We start from the raw sequence: 19,508 nt of genomic DNA, 5'->3' as shown, positions 1-19,508 counted from the left end.
TAGTTCGTCACAGAAAGAATTTCTGCCAATGCTTTCTCTTCATGTTCTTGATTATCAACCTTTTGCTTCTTTTCTTGACTTGGAGTGGAAACACGGACCAACAATCCATCTTCTGCAGAATTTAAGTATCTTAGCCTCTCGAAGTATATTCCATCAAGTGAAGTCACCACAGCAGTAATAGATTGTGTTGGAGCTCTAGAAATGCTAGAAACTTGAGCCATCTTGATGGATTTTGGAAGGAGACCATTATGTTGGCTACACTGGATCGGAAATGTTCGTGATCATCATCCTTGTATCCGAGATGTTCTTGCCAACCATGGAATTTGCTTGCTCAAGTTTTGTTGTTCGTTCTCACAAAAACACATGAAACCAAACCCCTGAATTTCAAGATCCTCTGTGTAAAGGTGATCGACATAGTGGAAAACTCCAAACTGGAGTGGAAAATCTGAAGAGAGGAACCGGAAAGGCTCACAAAAGAGTTCTTTCAGATAATATCTTTGCCCTGGCTCAATTAGTACTCTTCCAAATTATAAACTTGGGAATTATTTTACTGGGACTAAGTAATCCTTGCGCATGGAGCATGGAGCTCTTCGTAAGCTCGAAGCCTCTGAACGATGCTGCTCAAGCCGGGAGACACAACGATCATCATCCTTCAGCAACAATGATCAGATTGTTGATGCTTGAGATTTAAATTCCACTCAAAACTTCTTTTTCAACATGAAACACAAACTGCGAGCAAACTTTTTTTCATTTGCTTTGCCATTGGTGAATAACAAAGTCATTTTATTTTTTTAATTTTAATCTACAATACTGGTGGGAGTCGAACCGCTTCCATTGGGCCACAGGACAGTTACGGCACCCACACGCTTGCTCCGGAGATAGTTTGGTGGAGACACGAAAAAAATATCGCGCAGCACAATGTGCTGTGCGGCTGTGCCTACTCATTCCTCTGTCAAGTGGCCAGTTTCCAGAAGAGAAAGAACGTTCTTTCTTAAACAAAGAAAAAAACAAAGCTTTTCTCTCCTTGGTGTTTAGCTTTTATCAAATCTCTGTTTCTTTGCGAGGATCTTTACACAAAAAAAGCCAGCCTTTGTCGAAAACCAAGCAACCGATGGAGTGACGAGCCGAGCCGAGCCGAGCAAACTCTTGTGAAGTTTCCCCTCCACCGAAAGAAGAGGAGCATTTCGATCGATCTACTACCCCTGTGCGACGAACGATGCCAGCATGCCAATCCTCTGAGCAACCTGTGGAGACACCTTCTTTGCTCGGGCTCGCCGCTCGCCCGAGGCTCCAAAGTCGAAGCAAAGCGTCTCGGCTACGTCGTGAACGCTCCACCCGGCCTTTCGCAGCGAGCACGAGAGATAGTCGAGATGGAAAGCCAGTCCCTCGAGGACCGTCTGCCGGTCCGGCATCCCCCTCTTGTGATCCGAGCACGAAGACGCCGCCCCGACAATCTCGGCTATGTCTTCCTCCTTCCACCCTCCTTGCCTCAGCTTGCTCGACATGTCCTCCACGGTTTCCTTCATCAGGCTCTCGGCACCGTTCTCCCACTCTCCATCGAATTCGAAGTAGTCGTCGCAGTCCGTGGCTGCCTGCTCGTCGTCTTCCAGATCGGACGTGGAAGCCACCGAGTTCATACTCTGCCCCTTCTCGGAGAGATCGCTCCAGAGCTCAATTCTGCGAACTCTGGAAGCTCTCGCTCGGCCCTGTGCGTCCCTCACGGACGGCGAGTCCTCGCAGCTCCCGTCGCAGCTGCTCCCGGACGAGCTCCTCGGACTTAAGACGCTCCTCGACGAGTCATTGGACTTCCTCCGGCAGGCCAGTGCGTCCAAGCTTCTGCTCCACGTCTCGGTCGAGCAGCTCGCCGAGAACTTTGTCACCAATGGCGTCGCTCGGCAGCTGCTAGTAGCGCTGAACGACTCCATGTCCATATCCTCCTCCTCGTACAGACTTAGAAACTCTTCACACTTGTCTTCACTCTTGGTCACCGGTCTCCCCGAGCTCTTGCCGCTGAAGTCACCCAAGAAAACTGGCTCTGGGACGTACGCACTGCTCCTTACGAGGGACCGAGACGCGAATGAATCTCTGTGGAAGAAGTCCGACACGTCCAGGCCGCAGCAGTAGACATCTCGTCCCTGTACGAAGAAGACTGGATTTCCTGCCCGGACTGGTGCCGCAGCGACGTAGCAGTGACCATAAACAGGGAGGAGCACTGGGGCCTTCTTAAGTTGTCCGCGAGCGATCTGGACGGCCTTGTGGAGCTCGGCTGGCCTTGGCCCCCACTGCTTCATCCAGAAAACTCCTCTCTCGACGTCGGCTAGGAGACCAGCTCTCGGCTTGTTTATCCACATCTTGAGCTGCTGCGGACCGCCAGACCTCCAGTTGGGAAAGCCATCGCCGAGTGGAAGGCCTTCTCTGAGAATTCCTCTGAGATCTGGTGGGAAAGTGAACTGAAAGAGGGCCTCGATCCTCTCGAACTCCTCCTCACTCAGACCCTTGTCGATGTGAACCCGGCATTTTCTCAAGCGCTCGATCACGTTGATGCCGTATCCGGAGAAGGAGAAGGACACCTTCCGGCTCCCGGGAGAAGCCGGCAATGCAGGCCCGGCATTCGCCCTTGCCGACAGCCTCTTGAGGCCGGCGACATGAGCGTGCATATTGATCTTGTAGTCCGCTTCTACCATCTTGTGTCTGTGCGCAATAGCTACTCCAAACCTCTGGAAACCACAAAACCAAAGGTAGTGAATGGAAGAAAACAAGCGCACACGGATGCAACTTCTGTGAACACTGATATGGAAAAACCCCACGCAGCAACTTCCCTTATAAAGCCTGGAATGGACCCAAAGATCTTGATGCCATGCAAACAAAAAAAACACAGCCTCCAAACTTGTCGGGGTGACCCACTCTAGTACTTTCTACCGTCTTATCCCCTGTGCAAGAGAGTCTAGCTCGAATTTACTCCCTCTTTGATGCTAGAGTTAAAACTTAGCAATGATCACCACACCACATAGCTATAAACTCGTGAAAGCATCTCTCACTCAGACAAACCAACGCGCACTGCAGCCGACGACGACTAAACAATGTCACAAGTCAAAAAGAAAACACAAGAAAGAAAAAAAGATGAAGCTTGACAGGCAGCCAGATGAAAAAACCGAGATGGCAGGAAGAGAAAACGAAAGAAAAAAAAAAAAGAAGAAAAAGATGAAACGAGCAAAAACTAAAAAATGGAGAGACCTGGTTGGTGTCCTGTAGCTCACTGCGCGATTGACTACTGCATACCTGAATACGCAACAGGAGCAGCTTCTTTTGAACTCATCTCTCAGCCACCATTAAATGAGCGTGACAGTGTCGTTGCCGGCTCTGGATCGAGCCAACAGACGTGGGAAATTCTGCCAAATTGCCGGAAGCAAAGTACAAAGACGAAGAAAACACTGCGCACAAAGAAGAAAAAACAAAGGGAAAGGCAAATGCCGAAGACAATCACAACACAAAATGCCAAGCCCATTACTAACAAAAACCCATGCAACGCATGCAAGGTGTAGAAAAGGAAAGCCCCCCTTTCTCTCTCTCTCTTTCTCTCTCACATTTTGAGACTTGGCCACTGCCGAGCAAGGCGACGCCATTAGTGGTCCTCTCTGCCTCCGCTCCACCCCTAAATGCATTGAAAGTGAAGCGTTCCTTACCACAAATTTCTCGCCGCTGCTGCGCCCGGTTGCATGAATCTATGGAGTCGCGATCGCTATCAGCTGCTGGTAGGATCGTGAGACTGCCGCTCCACCTCCGCTGGTCATGGCAGCAGGGCGCAAGCCGCCCCACTTGTGCCATAAACCCTAACCCTTGATCACCGCTTTCCCGCCCAAAGGAGTTTTGAAAACTGCCGCGCAAAATTTTAAATCTGGCTTTGCGGTTTAGAATTTTGATGCGATGGGTGGTTTTATTTACGAGCTATCAAGCTGTACCACTTCCTGGACAGGGCGATCGATCCATTCATGTTCTCGTCTTAGAGAATTTATCTTGAAATCTCTGCAACCAGGAAAAAAAAAACGAGGAATGGAATGAGATTTGCTCGCTGGCCTGGGTGGGATCGAATTCAATCGCGCTCCCCATGCCACGCCAATCCAACGAGGCAACACCCCACATCCAACTCATAAACCCTAAAATAACGAGCTCTCAATCATTCCAATCGTCAAAGAAAAAGGAGGAGAGGCGCCACCACCCGTGGCCATGGATGGAGTGGAGGATCCACACCTCGTACATAATGGTCATAAATGTGGCCCATAACACGTCAACTCCATGGGACCATATCAGTGCGCACACAGGCATGGGCGCATGGGTCCGATTGGTCCGCCGCGATTGGTCGGGCCGTACCATCCCAGGCGTGACCACAATCTCGGCCTATGGGTGGTCGACAGGTGGAGCCCAGGGCGCATCCTCACCCGACAGCGCATGGCCCACGGCAGCACGACCAGATCTTCCAGATTCTAAACACGATCTGGTGTGCCTGCCACGTCTGCCCCCGCCCATGTCATACGGCTGCCCGCCCCGTGACGTGTCCATGTCATAGCCCGTCCGGCGCTGACGTGGAGCACATCATAGCGCCAGCCACCAAACGTCTGGGAGAATCTAAGGTAGATGGGAGATTTTTTTGTGGATGGATGGACAGCTGCGTGATTGATTGATGCGCTGCGTTGTTCTTGAGTCTCTTCACCAAACGCTTCCTAGGGGATAATTCCTTTTCTTTCTTTCTTTCCTCCAGCACTGGGAATGCTTGTGATTGACGCGACGCGACTAGTTCGATCGAGGGACCTGTGAGCTGCCCTTGAGATTTATCCAAAGTTTTGAGAGAACGATAGGAAAAAAAAGAAGAGGGAACGAAGAAGCCGGGGTTTGTAACGATAGAAAATGTAAGAAGTTTCTTACTTTTGCAGTACATTTTCGCTATGGCGGATTCGTTGGTCACAGCCATCGAGAGTACCCGGAGCCTTTGCAATCCTTGCACAGTACCAGGCCTGCGAGACAAGGAACAAACCGACGAGAATTTTCTTTTTGCGTTTGCCAAAGTTTGCAAGTTGCGAGAAAGGAAAGGAGTGTACCTGAGCCTTTACACACTCGGCACTCACTGTTGCGCCCATCGGATCGCATCTTTCCATCACTACAAAACACGCACCGAGTTCCCCCTGTGAAGTGAAACGAAGTACAAGAAAAAGAAGGCGGCCGCAAGGAATCAGAAAAACCAACCAAGGGAGAAACTCAAGAACAATACCATTTCCTCCACATTTTTTGCACGAAACTGGGTCCCCCTAAGTAGAACAAAACGCACTTGGTTAGTTTTCTGTGTAGCACACTATGCTTGATCATCAATCGCACACAAATTCATCTAGTGCTCACTGCTGTAATGGGGCGGACAAAAGAATCCAGTCGATACATTAACAATACTTTTTTCGCAGCGAATCATTTAGAAACAATCATAGGAGCTCAGCAATCTGGAGCATTCAATGTCTAACGCACAAGGTTTGAAAGAGAAACTAGAAAATCATTCTTTTTCACGTAGAAAACACTAGAAACTGGAGCCAAAATGGTGAACGAGAAATGCTTCCTTCGTTTCCATGTAGAAAACACTAGAAGCTCGAGCTAAAATGGCGGAACTGTTCTAACGAGAAATGCTAGAAATCATTCTTTTCCACGTAGAAACTCGGGCTAAAATGGCGAACTGTTCTAACGAGAAATCATTCTTTTTCACGTAGAAAACACTAGAAACTCGAGCAAATACGGGACTGTTCTAACGAGAAATATGCCATAGAAATTTACGTGGGAAACCACTAGAAACCACTCAAAGCTACGAGTATGGACCAAAACAAATGGATGGAAAACACACCATACAAATCCAAAAAGGATAAAATCACAGACTCACCTTGAATCCCCAGTAGAGCGAGGCGCCAGTAGCAGCGACAACGCTGGCGCCAAGGATGAGCGCTTGCAAATCCGGCGCCGCGAAATCGGAGCTAGCTTCCAATGCCCTGGCACGTTGTGAAGAATGCTGCCGCCTATTCCAGCGCTGGGCGGGAGAAGAGCGAAGAAGATTGGACTGCCCAAACCCTAGCACTACTTCCCTGCACAAGGTTTCCATTCTTTCCAAAATCAAAACCAAAGAATGTGTATCGAAAAACTTTAAATGGCAGTCGATTGCGACTGGAAAAATTTCCCGTTTCTTCATGCACTGAGAACTGAGTGGACTTCTTCCGTCACTTGGCTAGGTGGTTTCTCGGCGTGGAGATTGGACACTACTTTTCGTTTTTCGTAATAATCAATCACCTGGATCAACACCTCTGGTGAGAAATCGGTCGGGACAATGAAAAGGACTTACGGGTTCGGTCTGGCGATGAAACGCTTCCAGCCTACTTTTGAGCACCGCGGCATTGTCGTCCTTCCTCTGTATAAGCGGTTCTCCAGTCACCTTTGCAAAGAAGAGGTGTTATTAAATATTCAGCCAGCAAGAGTTCCAGAGAAGAGGAGAAAAGAGTTCTTACATCATCGACGCCAGAAACTTTGGGTGGAGCGAACTTTGCGTGATACGACCTCCCGCTCGCCGGATGGATCCATCGGCCAGTTATCCGCTCTTCTAGAATCGCGTCGGCGATGCCAAAGTTGAGCACCTTGTCGATTTTGTTGCCCTGGCTCTCGAGCATAGCATCTAGCTGCAAGAACAATCCAAAACAGAGAACGCGTGAGCATTGAATGGGAGTGTGAATAAGACATGGCAGCACTGACTTAACGGATAGCAACGCAAAGCAAAGTGGGTACAACCGATCCTGACCTTTTCAGCTTGTACCACAGTCCTCGGAAAGCCGTCCAAAACAAATCCCTTGCCACAAGCTGGTTTCTTAATCGCTTCATCAATGATCCCTACAACCAAATCGTCCGAGACGAGCTCTCCCTGGAAAAATTGTCCAATTATCAATGCTATTAGCAAAACCGAGAGTTTTGGAAGTTCAAACATAAAACACCATGAAAGATCTTTCAAACAAAGAAAGAAGAGACCATCAAAACGACCAAAGAAAAAAAAAACAAAGAACGACACCTTTAAAGAAAAAAGAGAGGGACACTAAGAAAATATCTCTAAAGCAAAAGAGATTGCCAGAAAAGAATGCTTACCTTGTCCATGGCTTCCTTGGCCTGGATTCCAAGAGGGGTCTTGGCAGCCACGGCTGCCCGGAGCATATCACCAGTGGCCAAATGGCACAGGCAGTAATTCTCCTCGATAATCGGCGATTGCGTGCCCTTGCCAGAACCCGGAGGCCCTGGATTGGATCGATTCTTGCTGATTCCCACCCGTATTTCACAAAAGGACGCGAAATCACTGGCTTACCGATGAGGACGAGTCGCTTCTCCGGTTTGGCAGCGCATCGCATTCGCCGCATGAGCTCCCCCATGAGATCTTCCACTGGAACATTGGCGAGCTCCCCCATGCCGATCCCACTTAGGGTTCTACCCAAAACGTTAAAACCCTAAACCTGTCCGAGAATAAAAACGGTTCAAGAGCCCGATCTCTGACACGTGTTGACATCCCAGCCGTCGCCGGATTCTGGAATGTGGCCAGACTGTTAGCCATAGCTCCTCGCTAAAGAAGAGCTCTTCCTTGTTTCATTCGTGTGCTTAAAAACCATTACTTAGGTTCTGAGATGCCGCCATGGCGATGGCGATGACGAGCTTAGAATCGCCGGCACGGGAAGATCAGGCTCTCGATCGGCGTATTTCTGGCAGATCTTCGGCAAGGAGAGGTATTTCCCAGGTGTAATCTGGATCCATAGCTTAGATGCCGCTGCCATAGGTCGAAATATCGCCAGCATTAAGAAATCCATGCCCTGGCGAGCGAGGCAGAGCCAGCATTCTTGGCAAGGCACAAGATTTCGATAGATTTTGGAACAGGGCAGCAATGGCATCGCGCTCCAGCGATGGAGCTCTCATCGCGGCTCTTCTTCTAGCGTTCCTGGCAATGGCGATCTCACAGTCAGTTCCCGCTCCAGTTAAGGCTCCCAAGGCAAATCCACCAAAAGGAAGTACTGCTCCAGTGGCTCCAGCTCCAAAAGCCGCTGCTACAGCTCCGACAAAGGCCCCAGCTCCGACTGCTACGAACGCCAGCGCTCCTCCGCCACTCATGGCCACTTCACCAAAAGGAGCACCGGTTCCATCCGCTGGTCCAGCTCCAGTCTCTTCTCCCGCGATGGCTCCAAAACCATCGACCGGCCTCAGCAATGGCACGCTGGATCCATCGCAGGTCGCGGCTTTGCAAGCTCTCAAGGTGCCAGTGCCATCCAATCCATGCGCCGGCTCACACTCGACGATGATCTGCGACGAAGGATCCCCGGTCAGGCGCTTGATCTTTCTCCAGCTCCAGTACTGCCCAGTGGACGCGTTGCTCAGCGAAGAAGCTCTCAAGAACCTCACGGGCTTGCAAGCGCTCTCCTTCTTCGACTGCCCGATGAAGCCGTCGGCGTCCCTCCCTCCCGACATGGCGAATTCCCTCACGTCCTTTAGCTGCGTGTCGAGCCTGGGAAGAACTTCTGGATTCGAGGAGATGGCGGGGCTCTCGGGTGTCTGGCTCGGCAAGCTACACAAGGTGGAGGATCTCACCGTCATGGACGTGCTTGTAAACGCTTCCAGCTTGTCCGTGATCGTCGCCAACATGACGCGGCTCCGCGAGCTCAAGATATCCAATTCCAGCTTGAAGGGCGAGCTCCCAAAGACATGGCCAGCGAAGAACCTCACGTCCATCGACCTCTCCCTCAACGCCATCCAGGGTCCGCTCCCGTCGCTCCTGGGCGAGCTCGAGCAGCTCCAGAGCTTGGAGCTCACAGGCAACAACTTAACCGGGCACTTGCCGGATTCACTCGGGAAGCTCCGGAGCTTGCAGAGACTGTCGCTCAGCTCCAATGCACTAACCGGTGCCATCCCCGGCGCCGCCATCGAGAACATGACGACGCTCACGTACCTGGATCTCAGCAACAACGCTCTCAACGGCAGCGTCCCGGCTTCCATCACCAAGCTGCGAGACCTCCGCTACCTCGACCTCCGCAACAACAAGCTGCGAGGTATCCTCCCTTTCAATTCCTCGTTTCTAAGCCGGCTCAACAGCTTCAAGGCCAGCGGGAATCCATCGCTGTGCTACAACAGCTCCATAGTCACGTCCACCCGGCTGGTGGTGGGCGTCCCGGCTTGCGACGATGCGGGCAAGCCGATCACGTCGGGTGGCGAGGGCCCGGCACTGTCGCCAGGCGAAGAACTGGCGCCCACGGCCGAGCCGGATGCGCAAAACTCGCAGAGCCGGCGGGGCAAGCGCCATGGTCCCAAGACGATCGTGTGGGCCGTCGCGACTGCGCTGGGGGCAATCTTCCTCTTCATCGCGCTCATCGTCGTCTTCTCCAAATGGTGCCGCTGGAAAGATGCTTAAATGGCCGAGATTTTTCATCCGGGCCGTTGGTACGTGGATAGCCAACGGCCGAGATTGATGCATGATAGTAGGGTTTTGGGAAAAGGTTGGCAATTTGTAATATGACCTAGCACCAATAAAGTATGCCGTTTTATTCCTTATTGGATGACTTGGCGTCAACGCTGTGCTAACGTGGCATTGACTTAACACGTAGAATAATTGACTGCACTGTCTGTCAGTCAACATTTGATTAATCTGAGCCGTTCTAGCAGCTCACTGCCAAAATGCTGCTCGAGTAAAGAACCGAAGTGGGAGAGGAAGAGAGAGAGTGAGAGGGAGAGAGAGCTCTGGCCTGGCCCTGGAGCTCTTCTTTAGGTCATAGCCTCTCTTCCTCTCGATCGAGCTCGAGCTCGAGCATGGATGTAACAGCAATGCAGGTAAGCTCCATCCTCCTCGCCCTCCTCTCGATCGCGGCCTCCACTCGAGCCGCCTCGCCGTCTCACCACCACAATGCCGCCGCTGCCCCAGCGCCAGAGGTAAGCTCTAGCATTCCCCCGCTTGCGTCCCCGCGCAAATCTCCAATCCCAATCCTCGGATCCCCAGCTCCAGCGCTTCCAGCCACTCCATCGCCCGTTTCTCCGGTCCCCACCTCCTCGCCAGCGGCAGCGCGAAAGCCCACATCGCCATCTCCAGCCCCGGAAGAAGAACCTCTGCCACCATCGCCACTGCTAGCTCCCTCCAGTCCTCCACCTTCAAACGCCACAGCTCTGGATCCCGACCAGCTCAAAGCTCTCAGATCTCTCAAGGTTCCCATTCGCGACCCGGATAACATCTGCGCTCCATATCCAGACACCCCGTTCCAGTGCGACCAGGGGTACCCGACCCGCCACCTCGTCTCCCTCGCGCTTAGCTACTGCCCGGAGGAGTCCGTGCTCTCCAAGGAAGCGCTCGACGCCCTCGCCACCACCTTGAAGTCCCTCTCCTTCCTCCACTGCCCAATGCCGGCGATTGCCTTCCCCGCCCAGATGACGAGCTCGCTCGAGTCGCTCAGCATCGTCTCCAGCCTCGGCCGCGAGACAACCTCGGACGATCTTACCACCACCAATTCAGCAATCACCGGCGTGTGGCTCGCCAGGTTCCACAGGCTCTCGCGGCTGGAGGTCCGGGACATCGTCGTCAATGCATCGGGCCTGGCGATCATCCTCTCTAACATGACGGGCTTGCGCGAGCTGTCGATCTCCAACACCACCCTCGGCGGTCACCTCGTGCGCTCCTGGCCGGCCAACCTCACCTTGCTCGATCTCTCCAACAATCGCATCCAGGGAGGCCTTCCCAGCCTCTTCGGCCAGCTCCTGCGCTTGGAGACCATGGATCTGGGTGGCAACAACATCTCCGGCCACCTCCCGGAGTCTCTCGGCCACCTCCGCAGCGTCCGGAAGCTTGTTCTTAGCAGCAACGCGCTCTGGGGGCCGATCCCAAAGTCGTTCGCCAACCTGACGTCCCTGGCGTACCTCGACATGAGCGGCAACAAGATCAACGGGAGCATCCCCGAGGCTCTAGCCGATCTCCCCAGCATCCGCTACGTGGATCTGCGCAACAACGATCTGGATGGGATGCTGCCGCTAAACAGCTCCTCGATCCAGCGCATGAACAGCTTCCGGGTGGCCGGGAATCCATCCCTTTGCTACAACTCCTCCGCCACCTCGTCCAAGCTCGTTCTTGGGCTTGCGAAATGCGACGAGGATGGGAATCCTATTGTGCCATCTTCGTCGCCCTCGTCTTCCTCGGGCTCTTCATCTTCCACTTCGCCGTGGGGCGATTCTTCTTCCGGAGAGCACCATAGCTCCTCCTCGAGCGTGCACAAGAGCAGTGGCGTGAAGAAGACGGTGTGGGCGATTGCAACTGCTCTGGGAGCGATTTTCTTGTTTATCGTTATTGTTGTAGCATTGTCGAGATGGTGCAAGAACAAGGGCTGATCTGCGAGTATGCCATATAAGAATGGTTATTGATACAAACAAAATTGATTTTCACATGTGTAATACCCTAGACCTGCCATTCGATTGCTAATTGTCATGAACTTGTAATAGTGTCCAAGAGTTTCTCTTTTTTCATTATGGCATCTTCACTCTTCTTGTCCGTTGCATCAGATCAGACTACTACAATGGAACTCTCTTCAATAATATCCAATTTGAGACCGGGTAGCTCTCGGGAATCCATCGTGACAATATGCATTAGAAGACAGACAGCCGCACCCCTTCTTGTGGGTATATATAGTGTTAGCATGCATTGTGCTCTAAATAGCAGTATATTATAAATATTGCCACCTTTATTGATAAGTGCAATAGTAATACATGTTTATGGAAGGTCTTGGTATTTCAAATTACCTACTGATTTTTCTCACTCCCTAGCACTCTTGAAGCTCTCAAATCCTTGGCAGGAGTTGCTCTTGGATCTCTTTCATCCTCAAGAGATACCTTGCAAGGTTGGCCATGATGTCAGTGTTGGGTGAGATCTCTATCCTGCCAAGGAATTGTAGTCAGAAGGTGGTTGTAAATATGCAATCATAGAGACCATGGAATATATATAGCATTAACATATTAATGTTCCAAAGGTGATAGATTTGGTTTTAATTCTAGTAATAAATTATAATCTATGAAATTATTTAAAATTATAAATTTTTAATGTATTATATTAATATCAATTTTTATTTAATATTAATAAACCTAGGTCCCATTACAATGTAACTCTTGATCATTTGGAAAGGATGTAGGAACATTAAATAAAACTAAACTCTACTTCCAGATCAAAAAAATGTGAGTATCTCTAAACTTTGTCAAATGTAAAACAGTTATAACCAAATAAAGTCTTATTCCAAAATAAATCTCTGAAGTTCTGACAAAATTCCATCTATGTGGATTGGATCCAAAGATTTGATCTTCATGATGATATATATATATATATATATAGTGGATGAGAAGCTTGATTTTTATCCTTTGCAACACTAGTACACTTATATAATGGCCAAGGAAAAGAATTGCTAAGTCCTAGTCTAGTAATTTGCATCTTGTAAAGCAATAACAATTGTGTCCATCCTTTATACCCACCTTAGAAATTCTTAAGACTTAAACCACTTGATTCATATGTTTAGTTTACTTATTTGTTTGAGAATAATCTCCACTTAAAAGCTTTAAAGTCATTTGCATAACTTTTGTAAAGCTCTTTTAAAATCCACTTAAGAGTTTCAAAGTCTTGCATAACCTTTGCAAAGCTCTTTTAAAATCCATTAGTGAACTTTGAGTCTTAATTGTTAATAACATTCTTTAGTAAATTAAAATTAGAAAAAACCTTCTCTAAGTAAATTACAGCCAAGTTTAAGATAGTGATAGTCTTTTAAGAGGCCAATGACCACATATACTTTAGCAATAAATTCATTATGATATATATTTATTCTTTTTGCCACTTTTTTTGTTGTAAACAAGTAATGAAGTTTATAAACTATATTAATAACTTTGAGGAATAAGTAAAGGTTGCAAAAGTTCCTTTAGCACCTTTATCTACTAATAAAGCTTATATAACTTATAATACTTAAGGATATTAACTTTTATATTCTTTCAATAAAACATTACACTTAATCAACTTATACATTTTCTTCCCACCAAAATGACTAGCCTTCAAACAATCATGATAGTGGACTAGAATCTAATTAATTAATATATTCACTCATGATAAATATACTTGATCATTAAATAAAGAATCCTATCTACAATGAGAAAGGTTCTTTTATCTAGGCTTATAAAGAGACCATTTCAACATTTTAAGCCTGACTAATTGCCTAAACTCACTATCTTACTCAAATAATAATAAAATAATGTCCATAAATGTTGTAAATGTGATTGTGGGTATTGAAAGTTGTTTGTCGGTGAGTTTTTTTAGATATTCTTTCTTTACTACCACAATGGCAAAAAATTAATATTTTTTATTAAATAAATAAATAACAATATAGATTCCATTATCTTTGCAAAATATATATTGTCCATTATCAACAATAAATAAATATTATTTGAAATTGATAAGATAATACACCTTCTAACTAGCTGACATAAAATATTGGATGAATTTTCACCCTAACTGGCAACCGTATCGATAAAACCAATGCACTCCAGCACTTCATATGGACTAGCATATTGATGGGAAAGTTTGTCACTCTTCCCTATTTGTAAAGGCACCAAGGTGTTCTGCCGTTCACTTGACGAAAAGGTCACTCACACAAAGATGAGATCACCCACTTTATATTCCCGGAATTGGTAATACTTATTAGCAAACTTCTCTGTTCTATCCTGAGTTGCCTACAAATTCCATTTGCACACCACCAGAATTTCATCAAGTTCTGTGGTTAAATAAATTGCCTTAGAATCAAGCTTATTTTGAACGTCCTTACTCAATGCAATCTTAACTCCACTGCTGTTTGGGGATGCCTTCCAAATATGGCAAAGTAAGGATTTGGCTTGGTTCCACTGCGTTGGCCATTGTTGTAAGCAAATTGCACCAACGGAAAATATAGATTCCATTGTCCTTGCCTTTGATGTTACAATGTAATATATCCTTCACCATCTAATTCACACGCTCGGTTTTCCCATCTATTTTAGGATGATCTCCACTCGAGAGTTTCAAAGTCATTTGTATAGCTTTTGTAAAGCTCTTCCAAAATCCACTTGTGAACTTTGAATCGTGATCATTAATGATGTTCTTTGGCAAATCAAAATTAAGAAAAACTTTCTCCAAGTAGATTGCTGTTAAATTTGAAGTAGTGACAGTCTTCTAAAGAGCCAACAATCGCACATATTTCGTCAATCAATCCACTATAACCCATACTTACTTCTTTTGCATCTGTGTTTGTGGCAAACAAATGATGAAGTCCATAAAGATACTACACCAATAGCTCTAAGGAATAGGTAAAGGTTGCAAAAGTCCCTCTAGCGTTTTCCATGACATCTTAACTTGCTGATAGAGCTCGCATGATTTACAATACTCAAGGATATCAACCTTCATATTCCTCCAATAAAAATTGCACTTAATCAATTCATATGTTTTTTTCCCCCCAAAATGACTGGCCTCTGGACGATCATGATAATGGAATAAAACTTGAGTAATTAATGCATCCACTCATGGCAAATATACATGGCCATTATAGTAAAGAATCCCATCCACCAATGAGAAAGGGGCTTCCATCTAGTCTTGCAAAGAAGCCACCTCAGCATCTTGAGCCTGAACATGCTCAATCAACTGCCCAAACTCGCTAACCACCTTACTCAAATGATAACAAAATCATGTTTGTAATGCCGTCACATGACAAACACGAGATAAAACATTCGCCACTATATTTGATTTTCCCAGACGATGCTCAATAGAAAATTCCCCAAACTCCATGAGTTTGACTATCCAACAAGCTTGCCTAGTGTTCAACTCCTTATGTGTGAAAAAATACAGAAGTGGTTTGTGATCCGTCAACACCATGAACACTGCACCATAAAGATAGTGCCACAACGTCTACAAAACATGAACAATAGAGAGTAACTCTTGCTTATATATAGAATAGTGTTGTTCTACGGGATTCAAAGTTTGACTTTCATATGCAATAGGCTGTCCCTCTTGCATGAGAACTCTTCCCAATGCATAACCACTCACATCGTATATCACCTTATAAAGTTTTGATAGATCAGCAATGCGAAGCACTGGAGCTTCACTTAACAATCGTTTCAGCGCCACAAAACTTTCCTCTTGTGGCTTCTTCCACTCGAATGGCATGTTTTTGCATAACAACCGTATCAAAGGAATAGCCAACTTCACAAATTTATGCTAGAAACGTCAATAATAATTAGCCACACCAAAAAAGCTATGTAACTCAGCCACTGAAGTTGGTGTAGGCCAATTCTCCACCACAACCATCTTCCTAGAATCTGTTTTGACACCCTTAGATGTCACAATATGGCCTAGATATTCCACCTTCGACTTTGCAAACTTATATCTGCTCTTCTTCATATAAAGTTTGTTGTCACAAACTTATAAAAGAACTTTGCACAAATGCACATGCTCCTTTATATTCTTGCTAAAAACAAGAATATTGTCCAAGAAAATCTCCACAAACTTATGAAGATAATGCTTAAATACCTATATTATTAACCGAGTAAATGTGGCTAGTGCATTCGTCAAACCAAACAACATAATTGTAAACTCAAAAGGCCTGAAGCTTGTGTTGAATGCCGTTTTGGAGATAGATGCATCATCTATTGCAATTTAATGATATCCACTTCTTAGATCAATTTTGGTAAATACTTGTGTTTCACTAAGCTTGTCTAAAATATCATCCATACACAACATTAACATCTTATCCATCACTGTCTTTTTGTTCAAGGCACGGTAGTCAATACACATCTGCATTGAACCATTGAAGAGGTGTGAAAACTCCTCTTCGCTGGAAATCTATTGTTAGTAAGAAAACAAAAGAGAAAAGGGCTTGATTTCCAAGGGCTGAGAAGAGGCATGAGTAAAAGAATGATGTGTATTGATAAAAAAAATGATGGAATGGAGATAGAGATCCACAATTTGGATTCCTCCTTTTGAAAGGCTAGTGGTTCTAACTGCTAGCATATACTATATGCTGTGCATGATTTAATCTATGGCTCCGATGCAGCCTTGGGTTCAAAGTCGGAGTCCCCTGAGCTTGGGTTTTTGGTTGATACACTTTGCTCCCCTGACAGAACTAGACACCGTCCTCGGTGCGAACATAGTTAGTCTCCACCGCTTGCTGCTGCTGCTGCTCCAGTTGATAGAGGCGACATTTTTGCTGTGGGAGTGTAAGCTCGTGGTTGGGGACACTGTCTGGTGGATCTGTCCCATCTTCCTGGAGGTCGGCCACCTCAACCAGGAGGGCAGTATGATCATCCTCGAGTTTCCAGTAGCGGGTGTTGAGCTCTTTGTATTTGAATTTGTAGGTGCATTCGTGAGCTGTTGATGGGGTTGATGGCTGCTTGGAGACAATCTTCCTAATATCCCGGAGGTCAGTGTGGATCTGCTTCATCTCTTCGAGCTAAGTATCCAGCTGGTGGTTTAAAGGCTCATAGAATTCCTTCTTGATCGCTCCCCAGGTGTATATGAAGGAGTCTTACTTGAGAAGATGCTGTGTGATGTCGGCTGGTGTTGGGAAGTAGTTTGCTTGCTCGCAGTGCATACATTGATTGAGGGCTTCAAACAACTTGCTGAATCTGCTTCGTTGGATGTGGGTGACGTGGTCGGGCCAGATTCTTTGAGGTGGTTGGAGATGAGCGTTTCGATGGTGGATGAATGGCCCAGATGTGGCGCTGAAATTAATTTATCCGTTTGGAAATTTTTTGCTTGGAATTTTGTTGAAGGGGTGGAATTTTTGTGAATGCTGGTCATGGTATTTGCTGGAGGAGGCATGGTTGCATGTTCTTCAAGTGATTGGTGAAGGTAGTCAATGTTTTCTTTTGTGGAACATGTCGAGGAGGTCGGGGCGTTGAGAATGTTGTTCTCAGCTGGTGGAGAAATTGAGTTCTGGGCGAGCAGCTAATGTTTTCCTTTGGCGATGTTGATGTGTTTGTGAGAAGTTGTCGGTTTTGGGGTTGATTCGAGTGGATGCGGGCTCTGGGGTGAGTGTGGATGGTGGTGTGAGTTGTCTTCATTGTTGCTGATGATGAGGTGTTCTCGGATCAGTGGTTTTGGAGTTGGATTCACTAGTGTTTTGTGTGTGAGGCGGCGGTGAAGTGGAGTTAAATTGTTGGAGTGTTTGTTGCTAGAGCTGGTGTTGTTGAAGTGAGTTGAGCTTGATTGTTGAGATGCTGGCTTTGGTTTTTTGCTGGGAGTTGCTCCTTCTGATTCTGAGTGTTCTTCGGAGCTGTCACTTTGTTCTGTGGAGTTCGTTTGGGTTGTCCACGGTGGTTTGTTGGGAAGAGCTTGGTGTAGAGCGATCAGCAATGGGAATATTACTGTCCACATGGTCTTCTTGTTGAGTGTGGCGAGGATGGCGCGGTCTAGAAGCTTGAGAAGGAGCTCGTGGAGATGATGAGCCACGTTCACACGTTTGCCATTGAGTAGAGCTCCGTAGACTTCTGCTGTGCACTTGCTGATGGTGCGATCTGTTGGGCAAAGTTCGTAGTAGAGGAGGAGGGCTTTGAGGCGATCCATATGCTGCTCCTCAATGTCCTCCCATGTGAGCTCACCGGTAATTTCTCGATTGGCCTTGATGATTTGCTATGGAACTTCTCCTGAAAATTTGAACAGTCCCTTGTTGGAGATTTTGAAAATGGAGGCGATTCTTGCTGGGCTGAGGGTGATCTCATTGGTGCCATTGGTTATGGTGCTGTTCTTGGGGTTGAAGGAGGCAGCCAGCTTCCTCGCCAGTTTTTGGTCTGGGTGTGTTGAAAAGGCGTTGTGGAGGAGCTCGAATCCATGGTCCTTGAGCCAGGTGGTTGTGTCGTTGCTGGGAAGCCTAGGAATATGGTGTATGACGTATCTGAGGCGCCGGGGTGGATGAGCTGGCATCTTTCTCCTCATTTTCTGCGATCGAAGTGCTTGCCCTGTTAGGGTTCTTGAAACCTGTACGGTGCTCGATTGCTGGTGATGAACAGTCGAGATTTGTTGACGGAATTGATGTGGTTTGATTTGGCTTGATTGCAAATCAATGGTGGATATTGGTGATGAAGTTAACTCAAGTTCAACTGTTGATATTTGCTCAGGTGGCGTTGATCCAACGGTAGCTTGGGACTTAGAGATTTTTGCTGCTGTTTGTTGCTGAAGTTGGTGGATGAGTTCATGTTGAGTCAAGTTGAGTTGTGTCAAATTGATTTGAGTTAAATTTTGTCTGCCAGGGTGATTGTCGATTGTTGGTTTTGGGGTGTTTGTCGGTTTGGGTCGGAAATTTGCTGATGTGCTGATGCTGAACATGTCGACATGATATGGTCGAAGCTTGTTGAGGTTGACGATCTCAGTGAAGTCTTCAGCGAGTGTGCTGACTTTGGCGGTGCTGTTGGGGTATAGTTCAATGATTTTGAAAGGTCCTTGCCAGTTGGTGTGGAGTTTTTGGCCAAGTTTGCTAATGGGTCCTCGGTACCAGAGAACATGATTGTTGACGCTGTATTTGGGAATGTTATGCCAGGATGCTTGTCGGTCGTGCCGAGCTTTTCTCTGTTTTTGGATGGCGTGAAGTGTCCAGAGGGCGTTGAGTCGGAGTTCATCAAGATGTTCGAGTTGCTGAAGCCTTTCTCGAACTGCACGTCGGGTATCAAGATTATACTTGACGGTGACTCGCATGCTTGGGACGATGAATTTGATTGGCGTGATGGCTTCTGTTCCGAAGGCGAGTTTGAATGGCATCATGTCGGTGGTGACTTTATACTCAGTTCGATAGGCCCAAAGTACATCGAGAAGTTTGTCGTCCCAATCTTTGCCGGAATCATTGATGACTTTTTATAGGATGGTCTTCAGTGTTTTGTTCATTGCTTCTGCTTGACTGTTGCCTTGAGGATAGTATGGTGTCGATGTTTTGTGTCGGATTTTGAACTTGGTGGCAAGATGCTCGATTGTTTCATTGATGAAGTGGGTGCCTCTGTCAGTGACGAGTTCGAGTGGTGTGCCGAAACGAGTGATGATATTTTCATAGATGAAAGTTGTTGTTGCTTTCACTGTGGCATGTCGGAGAGGTATTGCTTTGGCCCACTTGGTAGTGTAATCGGTGGCAACGATGATGTATTGATTTTGTCGACAGGTGCTGACTTGGGGTCCAACGAAGTTGAGTCCCCATTTCTGAAATGGTGCCATTGGGAATGTTGGGTTGAGTTGTTGAGTCTGAGTTTTTGGCGGTAATCGGTGTCTTTGACATGTGTCACAGCATTTGCAGAATTCTTCAGTGTCATGCCAGAGTGTTGGCCACCAGAGGCCGGCTTAAAGAATCTTCCGAGTTGTGGTGTCAACGGCGAAGTGTCCGCCAAAAGGTCCATCGTGAGCTTCCTTGATGATTTGAGTTGTGCTTGGCAGCTTGATGCATTGGCGAAGAATGTTGTCAATC

General features: G+C 47.1%; 4 protein-coding genes across 6 annotated transcripts; 2 read left to right on the top strand and 2 right to left on the bottom strand.

Moving 5' to 3' along the window:
* Positions 1-964: 964 nt before the first annotated feature.
* On the bottom strand, positions 965-3,823 carry LOC9648206. 2 transcript variants are annotated; one of them, XM_024685734.1, is made up of 2 exons: positions 3,684-3,823; positions 965-2,717 (listed from the first exon to the last, which is right to left on the bottom strand). In XM_024685734.1, the coding sequence occupies exon 2, from the start codon at positions 2,682-2,684 to the stop codon at positions 1,197-1,199; it is 1,488 nt and encodes a 495-aa protein (XP_024541502.1). In that variant the 5' UTR covers positions 2,685-2,717; positions 3,684-3,823; the 3' UTR covers positions 965-1,196. The 2 variants fall into 2 exon arrangements, with proteins under 2 accessions (XP_024541502.1, XP_024541503.1); XM_024685735.1 differs by lacking the exon at positions 3,684-3,823 and adding an exon at positions 3,235-3,551.
* Positions 3,824-4,890: 1,067 nt separating this feature from the next.
* On the bottom strand, positions 4,891-7,490 carry LOC9656273 (adenylate kinase 4). Its single transcript, XM_002980458.2, has 9 exons — positions 7,367-7,490; positions 7,153-7,298; positions 6,815-6,934; positions 6,528-6,695; positions 6,365-6,454; positions 5,912-6,312; positions 5,264-5,300; positions 5,094-5,177; positions 4,891-5,009 (listed from the first exon to the last, which is right to left on the bottom strand). The coding sequence occupies exons 1-6, from the start codon at positions 7,464-7,466 to the stop codon at positions 6,211-6,213; spliced, it is 726 nt and encodes a 241-aa protein (XP_002980504.1). The 5' UTR covers positions 7,467-7,490; the 3' UTR covers positions 4,891-5,009; positions 5,094-5,177; positions 5,264-5,300; positions 5,912-6,210.
* Positions 7,491-7,630: 140 nt separating this feature from the next.
* On the top strand, positions 7,631-9,584 carry LOC9656272 (receptor-like protein 51). 2 transcript variants are annotated; one of them, XM_002980606.2, is made up of 2 exons: positions 7,631-7,778; positions 7,829-9,584. In XM_002980606.2, the coding sequence occupies exon 2, from the start codon at positions 7,934-7,936 to the stop codon at positions 9,446-9,448; it is 1,515 nt and encodes a 504-aa protein (XP_002980652.2). In that variant the 5' UTR covers positions 7,631-7,778; positions 7,829-7,933; the 3' UTR covers positions 9,449-9,584. The 2 variants fall into 2 exon arrangements, with proteins under 2 accessions (XP_002980652.2, XP_024541501.1); XM_024685733.1 differs by lacking the exon at positions 7,631-7,778 and having other exon boundaries at positions 7,821-9,089; positions 9,133-9,286.
* Positions 9,585-9,740: 156 nt separating this feature from the next.
* LOC9656628 (receptor-like protein 51) lies at positions 9,741-11,457 on the top strand. The gene has a single exon (XM_002980605.2). It carries the CDS (start codon positions 9,844-9,846, stop codon positions 11,401-11,403), a length of 1,560 nt encoding a protein of 519 aa, XP_002980651.2. The 5' UTR covers positions 9,741-9,843; the 3' UTR covers positions 11,404-11,457.
* The last annotated feature ends 8,051 nt before the right edge of the window (positions 11,458-19,508 follow it).

This window comes from Selaginella moellendorffii, unplaced genomic scaffold (genome assembly GCF_000143415.4).
Source record: "Selaginella moellendorffii unplaced genomic scaffold, v1.0 SELMOscaffold_45, whole genome shotgun sequence".
In the NCBI taxonomy this organism is placed as follows: domain Eukaryota; kingdom Viridiplantae; phylum Streptophyta; class Lycopodiopsida; order Selaginellales; family Selaginellaceae; genus Selaginella; species Selaginella moellendorffii.
Note: the sequence above shows the minus strand (reverse complement) of the source record. Positions and strands in the feature narration are given on the sequence as shown.